The following is a 24,356-nucleotide window of genomic DNA, read 5'->3' on the forward strand; positions in this document are numbered from 1 at the left end:
TCACGAAAAATTAACGCAAAAAGAATGGCTTTCGTATGATGAAGAGTTGGCTGCATTTAAACTTATAATATACTAGCTTTTGCCCGCGGCTTCGCTCGCGTTAGAAAGAGATAAAAAGTAGCCTATGTCACTCTCCATCCCTTCAACTATCTCCACCTAAAAAATCACGTCAATTCGTCGCTCTGTTTTGCCGTGAAAGACGGACAAACAAACAGACACACACACTTTCCCATTTATAATATTAGTATGGATTACCCGCAGAAATTATTTTTCGACTCAAAAATTAACTTTTTTTTATGTATGTACTTTGTATGTCAGGACATGATGCCGAATATTATACGGATTCCCACTATTTTTGCCACATCTTTCGACTTTTTATCCAAAAATAGTTAGTAAAGTATTTGCATCTGCATGTTTCATTCTTAAAATACTATAAGATACATAGAATATGGAACATCGAATGTGCACAGGCAGACTATGGTTTTCCCAAACGTATACAGCGTGTGGATTCCATACGAGCGTATTACGAATCGTATAGGATAATATTTTTTTAGAAAGTGTTTTTAATTAAGAGTACAGATGTAGTGCGAAAAGATTTGCCTTCGAATTGTTACGGAAACGTACGAACGTGTCATGCTATTTCAGTCAGTCTCAGTACAAGATGTACTGACATTGACTGAACTAGTAACTGAACGATAATTATTTTTTTAATTCTGACTGAGCAGCAATGTACGCCGTCCAACTTAATTTGACATGACATAAACGTCATGTCGTAATGACAATTAGGTACCTACAGACACCGGCATAAATAAGTTATGATTTCTATACCTTGTCGTTTTTAATCATTTGACAATTTCGAATGACATTTCAAACACGACGTTAAAGTGACAAGGTAAAGAAATCATCACTTACCTATTTATGCCGGTGACTGTACGCTAATTGATGTGGACGTTATACATTACTTGCTGAATTATTATGTATGAAAAAAAATCTCATCTATTAAAAAAACCATGTAGTTTAGACTCCTTAGGTCCGATACTAATCATTATTAAGCTATGCGCCCGTATGGAACACACACGCTGTATAACACGTTTGTTACCCTATTGTCAACTAATGTAAAAAAACAAAGGATATAATCCAGTTAGTGCCAAAAACAATTCGTTAAGCCATTTTCGGCTCATCATTGATTAATCGCCCAATTAGTTTTCTCATTCAAAAGTATACAAGATAGATTACCCGATTCATTCCATTATTACCGTAGCATATAAAAGACTTCGCAAATAAGACATCAACTACTCATTTGTTTTTTTTTTGCGACGTCAGTCATCTGTTTAAACCAAAGATAAGTTTACAATAAGAACTGTCAATATTTGTTTATGATTTAGATAGCGCAGCGAGACGCTTCTTAATGAGGGCACTTATTTTACTAGCTGTATATCTAGTGAGATATGTACATACGTACATACATACAAATCATACAATCACGCCTGTATCCCATAAAGGGGTAGGCAGAGCACACGAAACGACCAAAGCTTCAGTGCCACTCCTGGCAAATAAGGGGTTGAAAGAAAACGAAACTGTGACATTGCAGTGACAGGTTGCCAGCCTCTCGCCTACGCCACAATTTAACCCATATCCCATAGTCGCCTTCTACGACACTCACGGGAAGAAAGGGGGTGGTGAAATTCTTAACCCGTCACCACACAGGTGAGATATACTTATGTACTTCAAATAAAATTGCTTAAGCTGCAAAGTATTTTAAAGTAGATCAAAACAGTTTAGGGCCTGTTTACTTTCTTCATACTTATAATATTCATTATATGAATAATGTTGGTGGCCTAGCAATAAGAGCGTGCGACTTTCGATCCGGAGGTCGCGGGTTCGAACCCCGGCTCGTACCAATCAGTTTTTCGGAACTTATGTGCGAAATGTCATTTTGATATTTGCCAGTCGCTTTTCGGTGAAGGAAAACATGGCGAGGAAACCGGACTAATTCTAATAAGTCCTAGTTTACCCTTCGGGTTGAAAGGTCAGATATATGGCAGTCGCTTTCGTAAAACTAGTGCCTGCGCCAAATCTTGGGATTAGTTGTCAAAGCGGACCCCAGGCTCCCATGAGCCGTGGCAAATGCCGGGATAACGCAACGAGGATGTTGTGAATAAATTTGGACAATCCTCAATTTTTCGTGACATTCTTGCTATTGAGTATCGTATTACTCATGATAACTGCAAAGTTCTAAGCAACTCGTTATTTTTTTAATGCGATGGAAGACAGACGAGCAGACAGATCGCCTGGTGGTAAGGGATCACTGCCGCCCATCGACACCCAAAACACCAGAAGGGTTTGCGAAGTGTAAGAGCAGGACTCAAGTCCTCGATTTGGAAGTCTACATCGTTACCGCTAGATACAATACAATACAATACAAATACTCTGTATTGCACACCTCAATACAGGAAACAACATAGTAAGTATAAACAACAAAATAAGAGGTAAAACAAGAGGCGGTCTTATCGCTAAAGAGCGATCTCTTCCAGTCAACCTAGGTAGTGGAGAATAATAAATTTAACCTTGTAAGTATTAGGTGTACTAAATGTAGACAGAGGAAATCTAGCACAAACTATACTACGCAAAACAATATACTACACACATAAAAATAAAATACAATACATAAACATACAAATACATAATTATATACAACAAAATACATGCCAGCTATAGGGGACATGAGTCTATCAAGGTATCATTGATCAGATAAAAAGTGAAGCTTGAGAAGTGTCTTAAAAGAAGTAGGAGATTGAGCGCGTCATATATTTAGGGGTAGGGAATTCCAAAGCCGCACAGCTTGAAATGTAAAGTTAGGAGTTTTTATAGAATTTAGACGATCTTCTTTACTTTGTGTATGTACCTACAATTGTACAGTGGGCTGCAAAATTGCATGGAGAAATTATGAATGAATTCATTAATAACTTCGCCATGCGTTTTTGCACATCACTGTACGTTGTAGATACGTACATCGCCATACATTATAATTTAGGTGTCTTTATTGCAAACCTATTATTTCGCAATAAATGTTGTTCAAAATAAGAAGGCTCTTGTAATACAGAGGTTTAGTCGTCAGAGCGATTGCATATCATTATATTCAAGTCACGTCCGGTGTTTCTGGGTGCTTTGTGACACGATTCAAAAGAACATGCGTATGATATATTTACCGGCACAATTTTGCTATAAATTACATTTGCATACGCTATACGGAAAACAATACTAACATGGAGTAAATATTTTTAGGGATGTGGAAAGAAAGGAAATGAGGTCTTGTTTCCATGTTTGTTTTTTTTATACTACGTCGGTGGCAAGCAAGCATACGTTCCGCCTGATGGAAAGCGGTCACCATCACCTATGGATGCCTGCAACTCAAGGAGTGTCACGTGCGCGTTGCCAACCCATTAGAAATTTGTACACTCCTTTTTGCTGTTTTAAGTACACGGCAAAAAAGAGTGTAGGTACAAGTTCTAAGGAGGGTTTCGGATTGTTTTCACAGTAGACATCGCTTTTAACAACACTACATGAAACTTGACTTATTGAAACCTCCTTAATATGATGCTGGCGTAGGGTTGCAAATAGAAAAAAAAAACATGTTTTTTTTTTTAATTATAAAATGGGCTTAAAACATGGAAAAAAACCAAGCACCATGGTTTTTTTTTCTAAATATGGTTATTTTTCAGATGAACAAATAATACGACAATAACGGTTTTTCGTGATTTGTGACGTTTCAATAACAATAACGTACATTTTAATTCGATAAACATGCAAACGTTTATTGGGGAATCCCCGATGCGGCGTGGAGCGTGGAGAGGCGGTGGTGTTGCCAACAGTAAATAGCGACGACTACTAACTACAGATAGTATAAATGTTAGTTTTATAAAACCAGAAATTAATGTTAGTAAATTAAATTTCGTTTAATAGTTAACATAAAGTCTAAAAACCCATATAAAAGTATTAACTGTTTTGCAAATTATAAGATTTCGTCCTTTAGAAAAAAAACATACTTCAGAAAAAAACTGAATTTTTTTCACGGTTTTTTATTTAATGTTTTTTTTTTGGCTGGCGATACTGACACTATGCAAGTATTATACAGACACTATGATTTTTAGCAGTTTTGTTTATAAAGTATGTACATTTGTATCATTTGTTTTATTTTAATCAGGGGAATATTTCCAGCAATTTTGGAAATCTTCCCGGGAAGAATGGGAATATGCCCGGGAGTACCTATAGGGAATTCACTTTTCAGCATAAGTTACACGGTCTAATATCTTGTTTTTTTTTACGTAATCCTAGAAAATAAAATAATTATGTATAAATACAATGTCAATATTCCCCTATATTTCCGTTGAGGGGGAATATTCCCTGGCACGTTTCCGCGAGTAAACGCGAGTAATTTGTATAGCCATAGTTATAGTGACATCTAGCGACAATCACGTGTCAATCACGCGTCAAACAGCGTGAATTATCAGTACCACTACTCGATACTAGGTGTCAATAGTGTCTCGTCTGTCAAAAATTTAATATTAGAACACTTTACAACTTACATTACAAGCAGAAAGAATTGAAAACAGAATACTGATTTATACTATTGTAATATTAGCTAAAAATTGGTGAGCATTAGACTTTTCGTTCGTCGCGACATCCATTGACAAGTAGCAGTACTGATTTACGCTAGTTGACGCGTGATTGTCGCTAGATGTCACTATAACTATGCTCGCATTTACTGATGTATGGAGTTAAAACTCTTCCCTTACTTATTCCTCTATGGAAATCATCATTTCAGTGGTGACGGGTTCCTCCCGTGGGTGTCGTAGAAGGCGATTATGGGATATGGGTTAAATTGTGGCGTAGGCGAGAGGCTGGCAACCTGTCACTGCAATGTCACAGTTTCGTTTTCTTTCAACCCCTTATTTGCCAAGAGTGGCACTGAAGCTTTAGTAGTTTCATGTGTTCTGCCTACCCCTTTATGGTATACAGGCGTGATTGTATGTATGTATGTATCATTTCAGTCTCGTACTTCACCGAGCAAATCATAAATGCCTTTCATAACAGTTACTTGCCTACTATAAATATAAGTAGGTATTCTTTGTTTACAGAGAAGAGTTTTTTTTTAAATTTAATTTCTTAATTGGTTAATTTTGTGTGTTAATGATAATTTAATTTAATGTAATTTATTTATAATTTTGATTTTAAGTTTAATATTTAATATTTATAAACTATGTATGAGCAATTAGCTTGAAACAAATGAATTTTATTTTTTAAAATGGACCACGTTTGTGTTAAATAAACGGTCGTATGATTTCCTCTCTTAAATCATTTCTGTTATCCATTTACTTACATGCCACTTTATGCGTTTTATAAGGGGTATCACGTGTATTTATATCTCAGAGATAGCGAACAACATAGCAATAAAACTGCAGTTTAAATATAGTTTGTAATCATATTACTGAGTAACTATAATGGGATTATGACATTCGACATGGCACTTTTGAGCCGTCTCGACACAAACACAAATTTCTTGGTTCACGGTCAATTTCACTAGACTTGTATGTATTGACCGCGATATAGACCGCGATTAGGTACCCCTCAGGTGCCGTAGCCGACTGGCATTTCTGCGATGCGAAACGAAAACGAAACGCTACGAAAGGTAGTTTGGCTCTGTCACGCCAATACGTAAGAGCGATAGAGATAGATATCTACGAGCGTTTCGTTTCGTGAGCGTTTTGTGAGCGCTTGTGCCATTCGGCTACGTACCCAGATCATATAAATATAAAGCGGACAAGTCACCCGCGGACATGTCGTTAGTCTCGTAGTTGTTAGCTCATTGAGCATACAGATGTCGTTGTGTGCGTGCGTGATGATGATGACACGATTCGCCATTCGTTTGCATGTACCTACACACACATGGAAATAATGCGCGTGTGTTGTGCAATATGAGCATAGGAGCATCCATCTACGTGTGTGTTTTGTGTGCGTTCGAGTAGGTACTTGCGACAGGTGTATTCAATATGGCATGCACCTACACACACATGGAAATAATGCGCGTGTGTTGCGCAATAAGAGCAGAGGAGCGTCCATCTACGTATGTGTTTTGTGTGCGTTCGAGTAGGTACTTGCGACAGGTGTATTCAATATGGCATGCACCTACACACACATGGAAATAATGCGCGTGTGTTGCGCAATAGGAGCAGAGGAGCGTCCATCTACGTGTGTGTTTTGTGTGCGTTCGAGTAGGTACTTGCGACAGGTGTATTCAATATGGCATATACCTACCTACACACACATGTAAATAATGCGCGTGTGTTGCGCAAAAGGAGCACAGGAGCGTCCATCTACGTGTGTGTTTTGTGTGCGTTCGAGTAGGTACTTGCGACAGGCGTATTCAATACAAATCGCCCGGCATGTCCGATCTCCTTTCTTGCTAATATATCTGTGGTATTCCCGGTCTATACCCCGGTCTAGTGCAATGTCGTCACAGTGTGGGCGATGCCTCGTTACCCGGTGACAGACCGCGCAATGAGAGGAGTTCAGAGCAAGGGTATATTCCTGTTATCACAGTTAAGGTACGGTACGGACCAGTCGTTAGTTGGTGATATGGAATGTATTTTTTTTAGGCTATTCCACAGACTTTAGTATGCGTACCAAATAGCAGACATAAATGCGTTAATTTTGGCTCGATAGTACAACTATTGTTATCATCAGCCCATCCGTCTATTTGACCCAATTTGTCCAGTTTATTTGTTTATATTAAATATAATGTCTTAATTTATTTAAGACGTCCAAGTTTTTGTAATTTATTACGTAGGTATGTTGTGATTAATTTATAAATATTGCTACCTATTGAATATATTTTATTTTCAAAGTAATAGAAATCAATATACACCGTGTTTCACTTAACACTAAAAACCTGAAAACTGTTTGTTTAGAATCGAGAGTAGAATCGATTGAGCTATATCTTGATGGGGGTAATATTTTTTGTTTTAATTTGTATTATTAGTTATTGTTTACGTGCCCATTCTACAAATTTGTAATACAACATTGTGCATATCATATTGTTAGAGGTTGTATACCTTTTTCAGTATTTAAGGGTATTAATACTGGCTGGTTACTTGGACGATTATTTTTTCCGCTACGAGACAGACGTTGTGCGTCAGTTTAATTTTAAAGTTTATCATAAGTCATAACAAATTGAACTCGTACCTAATTACAACCTTGTCATTTTGAATTTTAGGTTTAAATTTGCTTACTGAGTCACCTCTCCAATTTGAAGTTTACTGTGACACAGGTTAAAGTGCTTTACATTGACATAGCTGTCTATTGGTAAACCTTATGTCGTTGCAGTAACGTACACAATTAAACAGTTTGAAGGTTTATGATGGTAGCTAGCAATTATTTTATTGAGTGTAGAGTTAAAAGCCGAGTAGAGCTGCACAGAAAATTTAAAACTCAATTTAAAAAAATAATAATCATCAGATTAAAAAATGAACATTCTAGATACGTTTAAAAAAATAAAAATCAGTTGGGGTGTCTGAGCTTTTGAGTGATACCGGAAACACCGTGTAGATGAAGTAATTTGCATGTAGTTTTATTGTAAAATAAAATATATTCAATGTTATGATATATATCTACAGTCATTTACTACAATAAAATACATATGTTAATCAAATTAATGAAATTAGAACTATTACCTGTTTCTAAACTAATCTGTAATGTTATAAAAATAAATCTTACAAGTTAGCTATACATTTATAGTATTTAGTAGTTATACATATAAGTATAGCAAACGAACTAAAGTGCAAAATAATGTCAAAATAAAAACACTCGTGTAAAGGTTTACATTTCAAATAATCTTTGGCAAATCAGAACATTAAATTCAAAAGTGAACAAAACAGTTTAAAATGCCATTACAATAAAAAACGTTATGCATCTCATGACTAAGTATTACAATTAGCCCAAAAGTGACAGAAATATAGGTAATTTACATTAGGTCATACATAGGTCATCATACTCATCATCATTATGATCATCATAATATCTTTGTTTACGAAAAAGATCATCAGGCAGGATGCAACCATCGTATACACGTCTTAAATAGTTATTTCATTGTTTTTTGGTAATTCATTTCATGGATACTTATGGCCTAGTAAGTTGTTAAAATTTGCATGCGACTTTTTTTTTTAAGTAGTCGCACATAATAATGTATGTAAGTACCTAATAACATTTTCAGTTCAGTCCCATATGTTGCATTTCTTTATTTGTTTACAAAATGAATAAATGGTTTACTGGAAGAGATCCCTCAAAGGGTTCGCCTTTGTTCTTCACATCTTAATGTATGTTATTTTTAATGTGTTTTTGTACAATAAAGAGTTACTATGACTACTACGACTAAATAATGAAGTTCATCCGGTTAAACTTACACGCTGATAATATCTTATAACCTAGGGAGGGAGGGAGGCAACAGGTGACCCTCGCGCCGGCAGCTTTCTCGCGCAAAGAATTGCTATTGCAATACAGCGCGGGAATGCTGCCTGCGTGATGGGCACCTTGCCGAGAAGCCAGGGCTTAGACTTTTAGGTATTTTTATTTTTTTAGATAGGTTTAGTTTTAGTTTTCTAAGTCTAGTATAATTTTAATAGTATAATTTAGGATACTAGCTTTTCCCGCGCAGGGCTTGGATACCGGTTAAATTTTCAAACCGTTATCATGTACTTGCGGACAAACCTTAAAATTTCATTTTCGCTCGAAAAACCGCTATTTTTAAACCGGTTTTTAGGAGAACTCTTTCATAATGGTTTCGTTCGATTAACCGATTTAGAACAAAATAAACCAAGAACAAAGTAATACTGTTCGAACCAAACAAAAAACTCGCCACTTGAACGTAGGTATTTAGGTGCGTCTCGTAGCTCGTCGAATAAACCGGTTTATTTCGGTTAAAATAAAGTTCTCATAACGATCGCGTTCTTTAAAAAGTTCGGAGTAAAATCGAAATAAACCGGTTTTAACCGGTAAAAAATAAACCGGTTCCAAGCCTTGGCTTGTTCCCGCGGCTTCGATCGCATTAGAAAGAGACAAAAAGTAGCCTATGTCACTCTCCATCCCTTTAACTATCACCACTTAAAAAATCACATCAATTCGTCACTCCGTTTTGCCGTGAGAGACGGACAAACAAACAGACACACACACTTTTCCATTTATAAAATTAGTATGGATTACATTTTCTGCTAAAAAGAACATTTTGAGCCAGAAGTGCCAGAACTATATAACGAGTGAAAGACTACAACTCAACGAAATAAATGTATACATTTTATACCATATCGGAGCAAACACGCATACGGCCAGCATGATGGTAAATAGTCCCCGTAGCCTATGGACGCCTGCAAGTCCAAAGGCCTTAACCGTACCGACCCACTAAACCCCTAATATATGTATTTGTTTTGAAATAGGTATAATTTATCATCAAATAAAAAGATTTATACCTAGTTATACATTTATAGTTTGAAGGGCTATTGACCCAGAAGCCTAGTCTTGATTTTCATATCGCCTAATAACGAGCCAAATATTTGAGATATTGGCGGGAAACATGAACTTTTGTGTGTTTAAGATCTCTGATAAGGCAGTTATAACCTTTAACACGGTCAACACCTGTTAACGGTTCCTATAGGTACCAAATAAACGTTATATTTTCATATTTAAAGCCTGTAGCGGGGGTGCGCGGTGAGTGAAGGGAAACCTAAACCGAGGTGTAGATAGACTTATATTTATAGAGCCTTTACAATGACGACGAAACTGACGCGTTCCCCAACCAGTTAGTGTGAGAGTGTGAACTGGAGCGGAAGCACGTTTGCTAGACGTTACTTTTCTATAGTGCGTAGTTCCACGAGGAAAGCAGGAAGCAGGGGACCATAGGAAAGTATTGTCCGTAACTAAGATTCGATACATATCAAGTTTCAACCGGCGAACCTAACCAAATCGGGAAAAATCTTAACACCGCGATGTACGAATTCTATGGGATGCGGTCAGCGCCATCTAGCGGTTTTTTTGGTAACTAAACCGATGTCGCCGCTCGGCATTGGTCGGTGTAATATCTGGTGATGTTACAAGCCTGATTAGAAATATATGACTACGCGCTATGTTGCGGAATTTCATTAGGACTATTTTCTTCATACTAAACTGAACTGTCACCCCATGACATCAAAATAACAGCGCCCTCCTGTCAATATAGATTCTGGTCAGGGTACGTAGCCGAATGGCACAAAAGCTCACGAAACGCTCACGCAACGAAACCGTCGTAGATATCTATCCCTATCGCTCTTGCGTATTGGCGCGACAGAGCCAGACTACCTTTCGCGGCGTTTCGTTTTCGTTTCGCGTCGCAGAAATGCCATTCGGCTACGACACCAGGCTTTATCTACTAAAGCTAATTCACGAAGGCTCAATCAGTTTTTGAGCAGTTTTCAAAAAGTTTGTAAATAGCCACGTCAGAAAATTTTAATTGATCCTATTTAGCTACCAACATTTAGTAATATAGGTAAGTCGACTTTCGTAAGATATATACAGGACAATTATTGTTATAATTAAGAAAATATAGATACTAGAGAACTTTAATGACGAAATAAAACTTACTAAAATCTCAATTCATCAAAAAAAACTTGGTAACAAAATAGGAATAATAAAAACAAATTTAACTTTTTCCTTAACTTTTGTACAAACTTTTTGAGAACTGCTGTTTTATGATCACAAGCCCAATTCTTAATTAGATTTTTCCAATCGAACAATCGATATTATATCGATATCGAGATGTTAGAGGAAAAAGGAAAATCGTTTACAATTTCTTGCAGCAAAAGTCTCTACCAATACAAGCCAGTGTAATTTACATATGGCACCACCTGTGCGGCATTCGGTTACGACGAATATTGTGCTTATTGACTATGTTTTGCTACCGGTTATAAAAGAAGATTTCTTAGAAATCGTTACTTTAATTCAAATCCTATAATCTACACCTTAATAATTTCATTTTAATCAATAATTTGGTCTAAGTAACATTTTTTTCGTGATTCCTGAATAATACTACCTATTAATAACCTTTTTAGGGTTCCGTAGTCAACTAGGAACCCTTATAGTTTCGCCATGTCTGTTCGTCCGTCCGTTCGTCCGCGGATAATCTGAGTGACCGTTAGCACTGAAAAGTGGGGAGTGTTTTTGTTTTTCATTTCAACCCTAACAAGTGATATATTAATATTGTCTTCGGTTACCGCGATAGTTACTCATGAAATAAAACTATGGAAACGGATTAAATCGCGTATAATGAATTTAAAATACATCCCGACGTTTCGAACTCTTTACAGCGTTCGTGGTCAACGGGTGACTGAGGAAAAATTAAAATGTGCAAAAGCTACCCACTTACAAGAAATATTAACGAACCATGACCACAAATAATATAGATTTCTAAGGCAGGTTCACTCACCAGGCAGGCAGGCAGGTTCGGGATGTATTTTAAATTCATTATACGCGATTTAATCCGTTTCCATAGTTTTATTTCATGTGATATATTGTTGGATAAGTATTTAAAATGAATACGGGTTTACTAAAATCATTTTTTGATATTGTTAATATTTTCGGAAAATTATATATATTTATAACTTTGTAAAGGCTTTCTAGGAAAAATATTTTGAACTTGATATGTTGAACACGTTTTGAAAAAAAATACGGGAACTACGGAACCCTACACTGTGCGTGGCCCAACACGCTCTTGGCCGATTTTTAATTTATTTATATCAAAAAAAAGTTACGTTTGTCGGCGAAACGCTTTTTTCACAAATGGATTTTCATAAGATTCGCTTACACAGTAGACTGGCGTTTTCATTTACTCGTATATTACAATACTATTTGACGCGTTAGCTGATCAAGGATCTAAGACAAGTGTTCAATCGTTCACGCTTTGTATCGTATCATAGTTATCTTTGTCTCTCTCTCTCTCTCTCTCTCTCTCTCTCTCTCTCTCTCTCTCTCTCTCTCTGTCTATCGTCCGTGTTAATGCGACAGAAAGCAGCAACAATAACCGCACGTGAACAATGAACCACTTGTCTTCACACCCTGCGCAGACGACTGGCTCACAGCCAAGCACTCACAAGACCAGACATACGAACGACAATACATTTTACATCTAACCTCGACAGAGCTAGACGCATAAACGACAATTCTTTTTACATGCTCCCCTCATCTGTATTCCCGGGCGAATACAATCTGGGTGAATTCAAGTCAAGAGTGAATAGGCTGTTACTGAACCAGTGAGCTACAACCTCGGCCTTGTCGTCACTTTCCATCAGGTGCGACTAAGGTCAATCACTGGCCAGTTTATAATAAATAAAATAAAAATAATAAATAATAAATCTCTTACGTCAGCCAATGCGCCGAGAGGACAACGCATGCCGTTTCAATACTGATTGTGAAGTCGAAAACAAATGTAATCAAATTTGTTGGTTTCTACGCAAACAGCGCACTACTATCAAACACCAACAGTGGACCAAAGCAATCTAGCATCTTGAGCCAATGCTAGTCAGAGTTCGTATGGCTATCATCGTCATCCTTTTCCACAGGCATTTTCCACAGCTTATGGGAGCCTGGGCTCCGCTTTGACAACTAATCCCAAGATTTCGCGTAGACACTAGTTTTACGAAAGTAACTGCCATCAGATCTTCTATAATCGCTTATAACAATCACAATAAATAATATACAAAGACCATTGCCCCTTCCACGTAGCAACTCTACCTCAAGGTCGCAAAGACCATTTTTTAAAGTTTTATTATTTATTTTCGTGTCAACTGTGATCAGGGTACCTAGCCAATGTCACATCCGCTTACACTTCGTAAGCGTTTCGTTGCTAGCTTTCCCTATCGCTCTTCTGTAGTTGCGATAGAGCTACACTGCGTCTCGATGACCTGCGCTTATCGTCAACTATTGTCACTTCGGCGATGCTGTCAATTGAGGAGGCACACTGACATTTTACCCCGCCAGGCGGCGCCTGTGCAAGTGTCTAGGCATGTCACTGTCATTCATATGTGAGAGATAGAAATAACATATCCTCTTTTCGCTCTCACGTATGGACTAATAGGGTGGCGCCATCTGTCATAACCTCTGAGTGTGCCTCCTCATTGCGTTTCAATCGCAACGATGCGTTAACAATTGTCACTTTGGCTAGGTCGGCAGGTGGCCGCGATCCATCAGAGTGAAATATGCGGATTACGGATGCTTGTGAACGGAGATCTGAGACAGCTATGATAGAAATTGTATCTGAATGTGCAATTATAATAAATTTCAGTCACAAAATTACTTTTTCCCCTCACTAGCTCGGAAACACGTGTTTTGTCCTTTAATACAAGCGGGTAAAAACGCATTTTATCCACTAGTGGGTAAAGTAATTTGACCTTGAATAAAGTCAAATTAACTGCTTTAAAATTGATAAAAGTAGGTGAATCTAGTAATTAAGATGATTTACCACCTGTGGAACTACTGGAAGCAGTGATAAACGCATTTTTTGCGTTGTAGTTTCCTCGCTATAGTGAGGGAAAAAGTTGTGTGTTACACTCGGGTGCAAATGTATTTTACTTCTCGTGTGTTAAAATACAACTTTGCCCCCTTGTATAACAAATAACTATTACACGTGTGTAGCTTTTAATTTTATAATTTAAGGACATAGTCGAGAGCGTTTGTATGGAAAATTTACCCCTCCTGTATCGTCTTAAACTGACCTCCAACGTTTCAGGGACGGCGTTGTCCCCGCGGTGTCGAAGGAGACCACAAAATCATCAGTGTGTTAAATCAGTGTTGTGTAGTAATGCTTCTGAAGGTGAAGCAAATATCGTGATTCACGTGATTGATCACTTTTTTAAATAGGTGACGTCACCAGTAAACTGAGATGATATTTGAAAAGCTGGTGAGCTTTAAAGAAAACGTCCAATACCCAAAGGTAGTCTGGAAGAGATCGCTCTTAAACAATAAAACCGCCTGTTGTTACCTCTGTTTAATATGTTTTTGTTTCTCGTGCGTTACTTGTAAACTGTGTGAGGTGTGCAATAAAGAGTATTGTATTGTATATGTCATAATATCATAAACAATATCTATTTCGCCACATCCACAGTGCATAGTTTGTAGCTTTGTTTATTGGCACACCATTGTGTAAAATCTTTATTTGAAACTAGCATTTCAGAATTGTTACAGCTTTGTCACGGATCTATGACAGTCGTGGTAAAAATAAACACACCTAACTAGCGGCGTTACAATAATGTTTACGAATGATTTATGAGCTGTGTTTACAATTGAAGGAGAATTCTTTGTACACCCACCGATCCTCACACAATTAGCTACATAAGAGTCTCTTACGAGTGAGATATTATGCGACCTGCAGGGATAAAACTTGAAGAGTGAACAGGCATCTTCTGGGCGAGCTCACTCCATCGTAGGCCACGTCTTTGCCTTTGGCTAGTCTGTGGCTAAGAGTAAGCCCATTTATAATAAATAAAAAAAAATCTGACAGTTAGCTACCTTCGCTAAAGATAACGTCGTAAATATTTTAGTAAAATATAGCCTTCTAAAATGTCCTCCGTTATCGTTCTAATAATTCTGTACAAACTTAGACCTAGTTCGTTCTAACCCGCACGATTCCAACCAAGTGTTCGAGAATTTGCTCAAAACTTGGCTTTTAGTTCGTTCTAACCCGCACGATTCCAACCAAGTGTTCGAAAATTTGTTTTTAGTTTTTGCTATAGCAGTTTTCTTCTAGATTTGATTAATTAAATCGGAACTATTACTACTTCTACGAAATTTTAAATAATATTTTCTATGCAATTTAGAGAGATTTGAAGTCACGTAAATTGTAAGTTAGTTTCAGAAATGTGTGAAAAAAAGCGCTCAAAAATTAAATAAATTCGACGTAATCTAGACAAAAACATATGTTTATGAAGGCGCTAAATTAAAATAGAACAATAGAGCCGTAACGTTCTTGAGACTCATAAATGTCGGACGAACGGGTAAAGCAATGAAACGCCGTTTCAGCTGACTGTTTATATCGTAATAACTACTCTTACCTACTTACTACTGAGGAGACGGATTCATATATCTTGTACGTAAAACAGAAAACATTTGTGTGTAGTATTTGAGCCCAACCACCTTTGGAGTCTAATACTCAAACATTTCACTTACAAAAATCATTTGATTGTTGTAGTTACTAGCAAGGATGATTTATATAGGATTTACAATCTTCATACTAAGAATCGTACCTCATTTTTTAGCGCCACCTATTAAGACGATACGGTAGGGTTCAATTCTCCATACAAACGCTCTCGACTATTTCCTCCCTGGTTTTTGAAGATAGAGCAATGATTTTTTCAGCACAGATTATTATTATTTTTATCTGTGTCGGACCGTTTTGATTTTTTTGATATTCTGCTTTTTAAAGATTCTAGAACCAATCAAAAATTTCCAAAAACGGCCTTTTTCATTATGGCGCAAAAAAGGTGTGATACTCAAGATTGGTAACAATTAACCAAAAAAGCTAAACGATTCGACAAAGATTATTTCATTGTTATTCAGATTCTCAAAGTTCGTTCCGATTGATTAAGTTTTGAACGAGGAAAGAGTCGAGAGCGGAATTTGACTGAGTTGTTCTTAATGGACAATTTTTTTGCGATAAATCTAGTTAATAACACTTGTATATTGGACTAAAATTCCCAAGTTCAAAGGGGGGCTCCTTTCCATTTTAGCATTTTCGCTACCGTATCCTCTTAAATACTATCATAACTATGATGGCTATTTTTTTTTCAAAATGTGTATTGACGTGATATCATGATATTAAAATAAAGAAAAATGTCATTTGTTCTTATAAAAAATAAAAACACGCAAAAATATTTGAGAAAATAATACTCCCATTTATTTTATCCCGTTTATTGTAAGCCTTTGTATGTTGTGTTGTGGATACAAATTATAGTATTTTATGCAACAGGCGTTTAAAGGAGGTCAAAAAAGACGAGTGGCGTGGGTAACAATTTGAGGCGAAGCCGAAAATTGTTATTAAGACGCCACGAGTATTTTTTGACTCAGTTAAACACCGTTGCATACAATACTTTTTCTACGACCATGCACATACTTTTGAATAGTTTTCTAGAATAACTTTCGTGAAATTCGCACTGTTTCCTACAAGTATTTTGACTTGTCCTCTGCAATGTTTCTGCACTCACCCTGTCGCTCGCACTCCCCCGCGCCGCCGCCCGCCCCCGGCCGGCGCCCCGCGGCCCGCTATATCCCTTAACGGCTACCTAACAATGCTGTAAGAGCTATATCGTATGCGTGGGTACGCGGGGCGCCGGCCGGGGGCGGGCATCTTTTATGTAGGGTTTTAACAATCTATGCACGACACGGTAAATGACGAATAACAACACGGGAGTAGAAAAAGTTATTTATCTATCTATCTGTCTATCTATCTAGCATAAGGAAAGGTTTCTTTTTACTCCCTGAAATAGCCCAATTTTTGTAATTATTTAAAGGGCTTTCTTTATGTAGGACTAAATCATTTACATAACAACTTCGTATTGTGAGATTATCCCATTAAAAATTCAAAAATAAACCAAATAAGTATTACCAAGGACGATACATAACTGACAAAATCCGTACAAAAAAGTGTACCCCTGAAATGAACTTTTAGGGATAAAACTAGATGGCGCTGTTTCGCAGCCTGGAAGTGGCAATAATCATATTTTCCACAAATATTTTTGCGTGTTTTTATTTTTTTATAAGAACAAATGACATATTTCTTTATTTAAATATCATGATATCAAGATAATACACATTTTGAAAAAAAAAATTGTAGGCATCATTAGTGTAGTTATGATAGTATTGAATAGGGGCGCTAAAAAATTGAGGTACTATTCTTAGTATGAAGATTGTCAATCCTATAAGTATATAAATCATCTTTGGTGTAACGTAACACATTTTATCCTTTTCTGTACAAATGTGTTGTATTTACAAAAAGTATTCACGTTCGTAGCAGCCACTGTGTGATATTAATATAAGCTACGGCGTAGCAAGATATAATTACGTAGAGCAACTGAAGTAACATTGTTCTTTGGTATCGGAGGCAGGTCCCAAGTACCAAACTGATTTGAATATTAATAAACATCAATTATAGATCTCGATATGATATGGATTTCAAAAGTAAAGTTTTTGTTTGAAGACACGTCACTATTGACACTAATAGATCGGTATACCGCAGTGGCATTTTAGTCACATCACATCTTATTAAGAATCATCATTGTTTGAATACGGCAGTTCGTTTCCGTCTGTGGTTACCTGGTTACCGGCGTGTTCTATTAAGATAGTTTATTCTAAATTTTTTATAATGATATCGTTCATATTCGTTAAGAAAAACCGATCGTTTAATTTGAAATATTAAAACAAAATACTAGTATACCTAATCTTTTTCAAAAATCTTTATTACTACTTTTTACTACAGCTTTTAGGGTTAGTATTTGGTATCCATTAATTTTGTATCACTTATTTTTATGAGCTACTTACGCTGATCGGTGTTCACAGTTGAATCAATGTCGTTTCAAAACAAAACAAGATAAAAATATTATAAAATTGTTGACACGAAATCGGCCTCCAGTTGCGTGCGGGCAGTTTCCGGCAGAAATAAGTATTGTTCAGTAATCACATCCGAACGACGAAATGTCATGTTTACTTACTATGATATTTTTATTATTTACTCTCATTCTGTGGAATGGTTCTTTACATTTAAGTCTTTGCTTTTATTAATGTATTTTATTGTATGTTTATGAAATCTTTCTGCGGGATTTAAGAATAAAATCAGTCACCAACATTTTCGCGGATAAGTCAAACTGTAGATATGTACATTTAGCACTCCATACTAGTGGGGTAATTACTGGCAGATTTGTATGGACGACCTTGCAAAATGTTCGCAAAGGAAACCACTTGGCACAGTTGTTCCTTGGGTCATTCTGAGCTATTTAAGCCCGGTTGACACAAGTACCCCCCGACAGATAGATTTTTCCATTCACCACACCTATCAATTTCTTAGCGTAAAAAAGAAAACATGTTTTCTACTTTTTGAAATGAAAACATGATTTTTAATATATTTTTTGGGCTCTATATAAAATATAATATGTCTATAAGTGCGTATAAGGATATTTTCTTTTAACACAAGGCTACCTAATTTACTTAGGTTAGGTGTCTATTATTTATAAATGCATCATAATTAGTCACGAAATGCATAAGAATATTTCCTTTTCCGAAATAAAGCAAATAAAGCCATATCCATCAAACTAGTCCCTGAGTCATACTAAAAGACCTACTTACTTAAATAAAATGAATCATTTTATGCTGTGCAATTGTGAATTATTAATATTATTCTTAAACATTAATAGTCACACATACCTACATTACTTAATACTCTGAAAGTTATTGACACCTTTTTACAACCTATGTGACAAGGATAACATAATAATTAGAACACTTTTAGTACTACCACACCTCGGACACTGGCGATCAAATATATGAAAGAGGCGCGTTCCTAGCACACAGTCTAAGCTCGTGTAGGTGAACGCGTACTATGCTTGTATGAGTGAAATATGACAGATCGACTGTTCGCGTTTTTGACAGGCGGTAACTGTGAGGTAACCGAGAGGGGGCGGGCGGCACTTTCAGCGGAGAGCGGGAGTGGCCATACTGTACGATAGTACTCTTTATTATACTGTGGTACTACTGTCCTATAATATTTTTATATACCCCATATTGATGTCCCACTGCTGGGCAAAGGCCTCCCTTCGCTTTTTCCATTCGACTCTTACAATCGAAAACCCCTCCAAATTGGTTAAAATGCATTTAAGTCATCCCGCCATCCCCTTTTTGGTCCCATCATATTTATGAAATTTACTTATAATGGGGTCCCAGCGCGAACAAGTTGCTCACAGAAATCGCGAAGCATCTGTTTGAGGTAACTGGTGACTGAAGAGCTGGCGACTTCCTCGCACAACGTATCAGCATTGCGATACAGCGAGAAAAAATCGCCAGTATCCTTGGTACAAATGCCTCAAGCGCCTATTTTAGACATTAGCTAGTTTTTAAGTTTAGTCTTAGTTTCTCATATAATTATAAAAATATGTTCATGATTAATTTCCATTTATAATTTACTTATTGATTTCCGATATTCTTACTATAGAATAAAGCCTGTAATATTTACATTTCCTTTATGAAGCGCTGGTAGCCTAGCGGTAAGTGCGTGCGACTTTCGTTCCGGAGGTCGCGGGTTCGAAGTTTGAACACCGGCTCGCACCAATGAGTTTTTCGGAACTTATGTGAGAAATGTCATTTGATATTTGCCAGTCGCTTTTCGGTGAAGGAAAACATCGTGAGGAAACCGGACTAATTCCAATAAGGTCTAGTTTACCCTTCGGGTTGGAAGGTCAGATGGCAGTCGCTTTCGTAAAAACTAGCCTACGCCAAATCTTGGGATTAGTTGTCAAAGCGGACCCCAGGTTCCCATGAGCCGTGGCAAATGCCGGGATAACGCAAGGAGGATGATGATGATTTACATTTCCTTTATAAAACAAAGGTGAGAAACTAAGTGACTGAAGTTACAAGTGCAAGCGATGACCTATAACGATAAACAATCCACAATTTCCGTCATTCTTCATTCTGGCACGTTTTAGTTTGTAGCCGCCTTCGTGTGGTCGAACATGCGATATTTCATTACCAGCCCGTCGTGTAATTAATATGCCTACTTCATGTGCAACTCAAAAAGCGTTGTTTTATTCATGTGAGCCAAATTAAGAACAATAAAGAGGAAGAAATGTAAAAGGTTACTTGAATTTATGAGTAATAAAATAATGACTTTACTTCAAATTTAAACTAAACTGTGCAATAACAAAATAATTGCACTATAAACCGGCATTGTGCTATGCAAATCAGATTTTTTAAGCATATTTCTTTAAGGAGCGGCTAAAATGTATTGTCTTTCTGTATTTTTAGGTATTTAAAAGAAATTTATTTTTGCCTGTGTGGTGACGGGTTACGAATTTCACCACATCAGCTACCTGTTTTCTTCGTATTTGGTGGATGTCATAGTTAGAAAGGTGATTTATAGGGATATGGGTTATGGAGGGGACTTCCGGTTGGGAGGCCAGAGGCTGGCAACCTGTCACTGCAATGTCACAGTTTCTTTTACTTTCAATGTTATTTACCAAGAGTAATATTGATAGCTTATTTAGTAAGTTTCTGATGAAGAATTGTTCTCGAAACGCGTTTAGCCCCTTTTTGGGATACAGGCCGGTAGATTGTCTTGTAAAATGTATGTATGTATTTACAAGTGCTTTTTCGGGTACTTCTGCAACATTTGTTCGTCATATCACCTGGATGTTATTAAATAGTCGCAATTACCATCTATTTATAGTCATACTTGTTATAGAGGATTTTTGGCCAAAAGCTGCACTTTTAGATGGAAGCAAGCCGCTTTGCATCGTGATAGTAGACATCATAGTAAACGTTTTTTTCCGAGGATATCGAAATTTCATCCCTTCGGAAGCCGAGCGTGGCTTATGGCGGCATTAGGCACGGCACGAAGCATCGGAATGTACAAGCACCTCATTTAATGAGGAGGCACACTGACATTTTATCCCTCCAGGCCTAGACACTTGCAGAGGCGCCGTGCAAGTGTCTAGGCATGTCACTGTCATTAATATGTGTGAGAGAGAAAAAACATATCATCTTCTCGCTCTCACGTATGGGCCTTTGAGTGTGCCTCCTCATTGTTGTTTGAAACGTCAAAGCGGACCCCGAGCCATGACGAATACCGGAATAACGGAGGAGGGTGATGATGATGATGTTGCTTGAAACTGGGTATATTTTTCATCACTAAGAAGCGTCATACTACACCAACAGGCTAGTTTCCTATACTTGAAATAAAATATTTTATGCAGTGCACGAAATAAAGCACCACATAATTAGAAGAAAAATATGGACAGTAGTTATGTTTAACACAATTTCTATTTAATAAGTCAAAGAGAAAGATATAAAGTAAATGAATTGACCGTGACGTCACTCCTCAGTATTTCATAGTAATTCCATATTACCAAATCGTTTTGACAGTTCTTAAAAAGAAGCTGATTTGACCAGTAGGAAACTAGCCTACTGTACTAGAATCAATATATAGACAATTATATACCAGGAAATACCAACGCACCTAAACTGTCTCTAGAGCAGCTTAGCGGCCCTAATCCACGCAAATGCCACGTCGATTCTTCACCTTCCCCTAATTGTATTAGCGGAATCTTCTTATGCATTATCTGTTACATAAATAAATGCCATTGTAGACTATGTCTACACGTAGGCTACGTCGATTCGAACTTCAAGATACAGCAGATATTAGCTCTAGTTACGATACGGATCCATGGTTTTCAAAGTTGTCCCCCCACTTTTTTGGATTTGGAAATTTTTATGTGGTTTTCACTCAGAATCGCGAGCTCTTTCAATCCTAATAGGAGAAAAAAAGTGTCCCAAGGTTTTTTTCCCTTTCCGTTACCATTTTTTCATAGATTTTGTATGACAGTAATGGAATGGAAGGTAGCGGTAGCGGTAGCGTGCCAAGCCAAGTTCAAGTAACAGAACTGGCGAGCAGCACCGTGAGTTATATTACACGAACCATTTGGAGCCACTTTTGACCCCCTCATAACTCAAAAACTTACATAAACGTGCATGTTACATTTTACATAAACGTGTCAAATTTGGCTCATATATTGAGACTTGCGAGATACATATATGCTTTAAATTTGATAAACACATCTCAAACGGTTATTCAGATAACAACGTCTAAAAGTCGTCACTTTTATCATATATTTAAGAGTATAGTCGACTTTCGTATTTATTAACTGAGATTAACAATTAGTTATTGTTTCAATATTTAGCGCATGTAATTTATCTACAGAAAGTAATGATATCGCATCAAAAACATAATTGTGAAATGAGAGCCAAGTTCAATAATATTATGATACCTTTATGCCTTGGTTGTTGACTTCAGCTAAAAAAGAAGTGAGATCTAAATGGGTGCCAAGTTCAATGGTCCGTCCTGAAATGTATTTATAACAACATAAAATATCATTTCTTCTTATTACTTAGGATAATGTATTGTAGCCTGAGGTCTGACTTGGCTAGTTTTCATATACAAATCATATTATAGCCCTCGCAAGTTCTAAACTTGTTACCTACTTCTTATTTTATTATTCCGAAATTTGGCTTGCTGGTAGAAACTAGTCATCGAACATAATAATTCGTATATGAGAACTCGCCAAGTCAGACCTTAGGCAGACTAGTATATTATCCATACTAATATTATAAATGGGAAAGTGTGTGTGTCTGTTTGTTTATCCGTCTTTCACGGGAAAACGGAGCGACGAATTGACGTGATTTTTTTTAAGTGGAGATAGTTGAAGGGATGGAGAGTGACATAGGCTACTTTTTGTATCTTTCTAATGCGAGCGAAGCCTCGGGAAAAAGCTAGTGTTTTATAAATGGGAAAGTGTGTGTGTCTGCTTGTTTGTCCGTCTTTCACGGCAAAACGGAGCGACGAATCGACGTGATTTTTTAGGTGGAGATAGTTGAAGGGATGGAGAGTGATATAGGCTACTTTTTATCTCTAGTACATATACATATAAGTATAGGCTCATTTTGTGTTTCGTCAACCTTCCATTTACATACCATGAAATGTAGACTCGTAAGTTAATAATCTGAACACTAATCAGTGAACCTTGTTTCCAGCCAGATCCTGTACCTGGAGCAGCAAACCTACGACATACCTTCAGACTATAACAGAAACATTCCACCTGGTGAGTTCTTACACTTTGACATGGTACAGCGGGGCAAATCTCGACTGCGGGACAATTGTAACTTGTAACTAATACATTTTTTCCATTATTATGATGTTGAGTTGTACATGTATCCACTGAACACGCCTAGCATATATAACCGGTGGTCACTCTATTTAATGTAAACATTGTAAAACATGGAAAAAATTGACCAGTCACATTCGCTCGCTCGAAGTTCTGTTTTATTTTGAAGGAAACGTATGAATTTCAAAGAATAGCTTTTCCCGGGACGTAAGACTAAGCTAGATCAATTTTTCACCTCAGAAAACCCCCACATAACAAATTTCAGCCAAATCGTTAGAGCAGTATCCGAGATCGCCGGTATATACCTATATATAAACAATAATCCATACTTCCATACTTACTATACTTACTAATATTATAAATGCGAAAGTAACTCTGTCTGTCTGTCTGTCTGTCTGTCTGTCTGTCTGTCTGTCTGTCTGTCTGTCTGTCTGTTACGCTTTCCCGCTTAAACCACGCAACCGATTTTGATGAAATTTAGAACAGACAATCTTTAGACCCTGAGACAGAACATAGGCTACTTTTTATTTCGAAAAAAAGGGATGAAGGGGTTGAAAAAGAGGTTGAAAGTTTGTATGGGATTTCTTAATTTTAAATGATAAAACCATGAAACTTTATATTTTAGCACTTGATAAGAAATCATTAAACATATATTTAAAGTCACATACAGGTCGAACGCGATTAATTAACATTATTTTTACCTTTAAAATAAACATGGTGGGAAATAAACATTAACTAAAAGCGGGTAGATTATATTTATTTGTCTACCCCGAACATTTATATAAATTAATATCGGGTAGTTTTGTGTTGTTTACATCTCCGGTGACATTTTGCTGGGACGTCAGTCTTCCGCGACCACGGCCAGTGCAACCTGGCCGAAACGTTGGGAAAAAAGGTAAAAATAATGTTAATTAATCGCGTTCGACCTGTATGTGACTTTAAATATGTGTACAAAGCGCGAGAACTTAAAGTGTTATATCATTAAACATCTTGATAAGGGATAGGGATAGGGATAGCGATAGCGATAGGGATAGTGATAGGGAAAGCGATAGGGATAGCGATAGGGATAGCGATAGGGATAGCGATAGGGATAGCGATAGCGATAGCGATAGCGATAGCGATAGCGATAGCGATAGCGATAGCGTTAGCGATAGCGATACGGATACGGATACGGATAATATGGGTATCGTTAGCGGGATACGGATAATCGGTCGGCGGTCTCTTACAATCAATGTGCTCTAAGACGATCGTTGTTTGCTTGCTTGAAGATTACGTTTGCGATAAGTATAAGCAAAATGTAAAAAATTGTAAGGGATAATAGAAAAAAGTACTTTTTTCCCACCGATCATAGTGTCGAAATACGGG

The 24,356-nt window shown here is 37.0% G+C and overlaps 1 protein-coding gene across 1 annotated transcript in view; it reads left to right on the forward strand.

The window, feature by feature from the left end:
* Positions 1-24,356, forward strand: part of LOC125228258 (glycine receptor subunit alpha-4-like) — a 60,054-nt gene that overhangs the window by 3,702 nt on the left and 31,996 nt on the right. The window contains 1 exon segment of the mRNA XM_048132756.1: positions 22,861-22,928. Coding sequence (XP_047988713.1) covers positions 22,861-22,928 — 68 coding nt within the window.

This window comes from Leguminivora glycinivorella, chromosome 7 (genome assembly GCF_023078275.1).
Source record: "Leguminivora glycinivorella isolate SPB_JAAS2020 chromosome 7, LegGlyc_1.1, whole genome shotgun sequence".
Lineage (NCBI taxonomy): Eukaryota > Metazoa > Arthropoda > Insecta > Lepidoptera > Tortricidae > Leguminivora > Leguminivora glycinivorella.